The sequence below is a fragment of the Panthera pardus genome, unplaced genomic scaffold (genome assembly GCF_024362965.1).
Source record: "Panthera pardus isolate Hobbes unplaced genomic scaffold, ASM2436296v1 HiC_scaffold_12, whole genome shotgun sequence".
Classification (NCBI taxonomy): domain Eukaryota; kingdom Metazoa; phylum Chordata; class Mammalia; order Carnivora; family Felidae; genus Panthera; species Panthera pardus.
Window position 1 is genome coordinate 54,497,054 of NW_026526677.1, and position 4,846 is coordinate 54,501,899.

A 4,846-nucleotide genomic window follows, 5' to 3' on the forward strand; every position below is an offset into this window, starting at 1 on the left:
GAGTCAAGAAGATATCAGGGTATTCCTATGGTAACATCAGATGCATAACATATCTCTGGGAAGGAGTAAAAATTCAAGATGGCTTAAGCACATGATTGTAGGTATTCTTGGCTTGGAAGATAAGAATCAAAGTTACTAGTAACCCTTCCTTTAACACATCCATCTCACTGTAACTTTGCCCCACTTAAACTTTTGTAAATACTAAAGACCTCGTCAACAAGTATAAGACTATCTTTGCTATTCTTTCCCATGTTTATATATTCACGTTGCCCTTGGGGTTTTCCAAAATTTTTTCTTTAATAGTCACCTAAGAAAAACTATTTAATGTCCACAGGAGCATAAAGATTCAATTGTGAGAAATCAGATCTTATTCCTGTCTCCGTATTCCTTATTTCCACTCTAGGTTTTTGTGTTCTTTGTCTATATTTGTCTTCTAGTTGGTTTATTCACACCATTTTCTAACGTCTTATCTCATATTATCTCATACTGCATCATTGTGGAATATAATTGTATGACCAGGGAGACATAATTCCCTTATCTTATTTGCAATCACAAAATATAGTACTATTCTCTTAGAAAAACCAGAGGTAGCTTATTTTTACCCTTCGCAATCATATCTACAACTAATGCCCCGAGTAAATTCCCCATTAACTGAGAAACTGTTCTATATGTGTATACTGGAAAAAAGAAAAACTGCTTTTTTTTTTTTTTTTTTTTTTTTGCTAATTTCCACCCTTGGGCTTCACAGAAACACTTGCCTCTGACTGAATTCTACTTTTACTCCTTTTGTCCATTGTCATACCTTTTTTTTTTTTTTTTAATATATGAAATTTATTGTCAAATTGGTTTCCATACAACACCCAGTGCTCATCCCAAAAGGTGCCCTCCTCAATACCCATCGCCCACCCTGCCCTCCCTCCCACCCCCCATCAACCCTCAGTTTGTTCTCAGTTTTTAACAGTCTCTAATGCTTTGGCTCTCTCCCACTCTAACCTCTTTTTTTTTTTTTTTTCTTTTGTCATACCTTTTAAAAGTATTCACAATTTCACTGTTATGACGTAACTTTACAGAAATAGCCTCTATTCCTGTTGAAACTGCCAGTTTCCTGGCTTTGCTCTTCACATTTACCATCCATATTCAACTGCTCATCCCATACTTTATCACACTTTTTCTGTTTTTTTCCTCCTCCTTATGTCAGAGTTTTCATCATGTCCTGCTTTCTTGCTGAGGATGAGGCCACAATTAGTATTGCTGCCATGGAATCTTCAAATAATCAGAAAAGAGACTTTTTATTATAAAATAATTACCCATATGAATGAATAAATATTTTGGAAATACTCCCCTGTCAAACGCTATAAACAAGCTACATGAAGATGTGTAATACATTTAGGGAACTTAAAAAATGATTGAATTATCAAGCACCTAATTATCCAATATTCCTATTTTTTTCCCCTCTCACTAGTTTTCTTATTGACATTTTGACATGTGTCTTCGACTCCTAAAGTCACAATTGCCTTAGCTAAAAACAAAAAATAACAAATTTTATACAGACAGATGTTGTGAGTTTTAAAAAAGATTTATAATTTGTATGTATTTGTATGTGTGTGGAGTATTGTGTGCACATGTGTGGTTGTAGTGTATATAAAAATAGGTGAAGCACATCTTTTCCTTTATTTCCATTTGCTATTTTCCTCCCTAACTTAATTTTCCAGACCTTCCACTGAAAACATTTTAAATTTCTGGCAAGCCACTTAAACTCTTTGATCATTAGATAAGTTTTATGTAAAATAAGTAAAATTAATGTTCTTCTTGAAAGGCATTTTTATTTAAATATTGGAGATGATTTTTGCACCTATTCTGACATAAAGCCTTGTAAATAATGGACAGCACCTCACTAATTAGTATCTGATATTACTGTTTTCACTATTATTCCCAATCATATTTTGTAAAAATTATTACTAAATACTAACAGATGAACCAATTTAACCATTTGAGGTAATTTTTAATATTTTGGCATAAAATCGATGCACCTGTGTGGTTTTTTTGTGTGTGTGTAGTTATTGTTTATCCTGTGTGTTAATCCCGGAGTGTTGTCAATCAACTGGAATTAATTTCCGTCACTATATTTAGAAGCTAGCAAAATCCTAAATTGGTCAAAATTGAAGGGGGATTCTGTTGGCAGTGATATGATAATGAGAAAAAGTAGCTAATTAAGTGTTCTTACATTATCTTTAGGTCTCTAGTGATACAGAGAACTATCTGGGTCAGCATACATTTCTGAAGGCTTATGCATTACCAAAAAGAATGTTCCTTCTCAATGACACCCAATTCCACCTCGTCTCCTTCTTGTTGCTGGGGATTCCAGGGATGGAAACATTGCATGTCTGGATTGGCTTTCCTTTTTGTGCTGTGTACATGATTGCCCTCATGGGGAACTTCACTATCCTGTTTGTGATCTGGGTTGAGAACAGCCTACACCAGCCTATGTTTTACTTCCTGGCCATGTTGGCTGCTATTGATTTGGGTCTGTCCACAGCTACCATCCCCAAGATGCTCGGGATCTTCTGGTTCAACCTCAGAGAGATCATCTTTGAAGCCTGCCTCATGCAGATGTTTTTCATTCACAGCTTCACACTTATGGAGTCAGCAGTCTTGTTGGCAATGGCTTATGATCGCTATGTGGCCATCTGTGATCCGCTTCGATACAGCACCGTCCTCACCAACAAGATTGTCTCTGTGATTGGTGTTGGTGTGTTAGTGAGGGCATTTATTTTTGTGATTCCATTTGTGTTTCTTATTTTGCGACTGCCCTTCTGTGGGAATCATGTCATTCCCCATACCTACTGTGAACACATGGGTCTGGCTCGCCTGTCTTGTGCCAGCATCAAGATCAATATTATTTATGGCTTATGTGCAATTTGTAATCTAGTATTTGACATCATAGCCATTGCCCTTTCTTATGTTCAGATACTCCATGCCGTTTTCCGTCTTCCTTCCGGCGAAGCCCGACTCAAGTCCCTCAGCACATGTGGTTCTCATGTTTGTGTAATTCTTGCCTTCTATACACCAGCACTCTTTTCCTTTATGACACATCGCTTTGGCCATAACGTCCCCCGCTATATCCACATACTCCTGGCCAATCTTTATGTCGTAGTGCCACCAATGCTCAACCCTGTCATATATGGAGTCAGAACGAAACAGATTTATGACCGTGTGAAGAAAATAATATTAAAGAAACAAGGAAAGGAAAAAGAATGACACCTAATGCATGTGTGGTTCAATATGAAATTTCATGAAACTTGAATTAGAGAAATTCCTTCTCACAAAAATTATGTTAAAATATATATCTATATTGGCTCTGTTCAGTAAGTATTTAAATGCATTTCATTTCCACCTGCTTTTCAGACCACTTCTCAATATCCATTGCTGCAAACTCTTCCTCCCTTAAAATTTCATTTAGCAGGTCATGTCATTTTCTCTATTCATTTCAATATCTGATTGATATTCATATATCACAAGTTTTGAATGCATCCATTGCCACTAGATTAGTTGATGTTTCATGGAGCTTCGTTCTTCTCCAAATATAATGGTTTTCTGAGTGTATATTTTCATAAGTGCAGGATGCTGGGGATATAATGGTAACTATTCCACTTTACCTGACTTTATGAAATTTACAGAGTTTAAACTTATAAGCAAACTCAACTTACAAACGTCCTTCCTTTTTCTTTCAGCCTTTTAAGATCTTGATATTTAATGTTGTCTCCACTTAGAAATATCAAAGTATTTATATTTAACTCAGTCTGACATCTTTCATATTTCAAATACACTACTAATTTCATGCACATTTAACATAATTATTATTTTTCTAGTAATTAAATCTCAGATTTACTTATTCTCTTTACCTCAACCTGAGATACAAATATTTCACAACAAAGATTTTCTTCCTTAGAATTTTTTAATCATTACCATAAGTCTCATTTGCTTTGCTTTGATTTTATACATAATTTCATAGTTATTTTTGCCACTGTCCTACACATGCCCATGCAACTTATCAAATTTTAATCTAAACCAGCAGTCTTACTGCTTTCTGTTCATAAAGGGTCTTAATAAAAATTAGTCTCTTTTTCTACTTTCTGAGTTATATATTATTGCTGGTTTAACTTACTTCTTATACATTTTGAAATTTACAAACATAGGGTTATTGTTTTGGAAAGTCAATATTCATGTAAATATTTCCAAATATTTACCACTTCTATTGTTAGTCATTCCTTCTTGCTTCTTTGAATTTCATCTGTAATGATTTTACTCATGTCTGAAGAATAAACTTAAATATTTCCTTGATACAATTTTTCTGGTGAGGAGTTTTCTTTTCTTTGCCTAAAATAACTTTGTCTCATTTCATTTTAAGGTTGTTTAGAGCATATAGGATTATAAGTTAACTAGGAATCTCCCCAGTCTTATGGAAATTTGACCAAAACTGTCTATATTTAGCTTGCATAATGTGATTTTTAAAGGTGTACACGTTATGATTTAATATATAAATATATACTTGTTATGAAATGATTACACAATCAAGTTAATTCATACATCCATCACCTCACATACTAACCTTTTTTTGTGGTGAGAATACTTAATATTTACTCTAACACATTTTAAGAATACAATACCATGTTATTAACTGTAATCATCATGCTGTACATTAGATCCCACCGCCTACTCATCTTCTAATTGAAAGATTTTACCCTTTATCATTATCTCCCTCTTCCCCCCACTCCCTAGCCACTGCTACTCTCTGGTTCTATGAGTTTGACTTTTTTTAGATTCCATATAGAAATGAGATCTTATA

The 4,846-nt window shown here is 34.4% G+C and overlaps 1 protein-coding gene across 1 annotated transcript; it reads left to right on the top strand.

Moving 5' to 3' along the window:
- Positions 1–2,298: 2,298 nt before the first annotated feature.
- Positions 2,299–3,258, top strand: LOC109267069 (olfactory receptor 52E2). Its single transcript, XM_019449573.2, has one exon. It carries the CDS (start codon positions 2,305–2,307, stop codon positions 3,256–3,258), a length of 954 nt encoding a protein of 317 aa, XP_019305118.2. The 5' UTR covers positions 2,299–2,304.
- The last annotated feature ends 1,588 nt before the right edge of the window (positions 3,259–4,846 follow it).

Coding starts and splice junctions, on each gene's coding strand:
- LOC109267069 (XM_019449573.2), top strand. CDS start 2,305: ATGTTCCTTCTCAATGACACCCAATTCCACCTCGTCTCCTTCTTGTTG.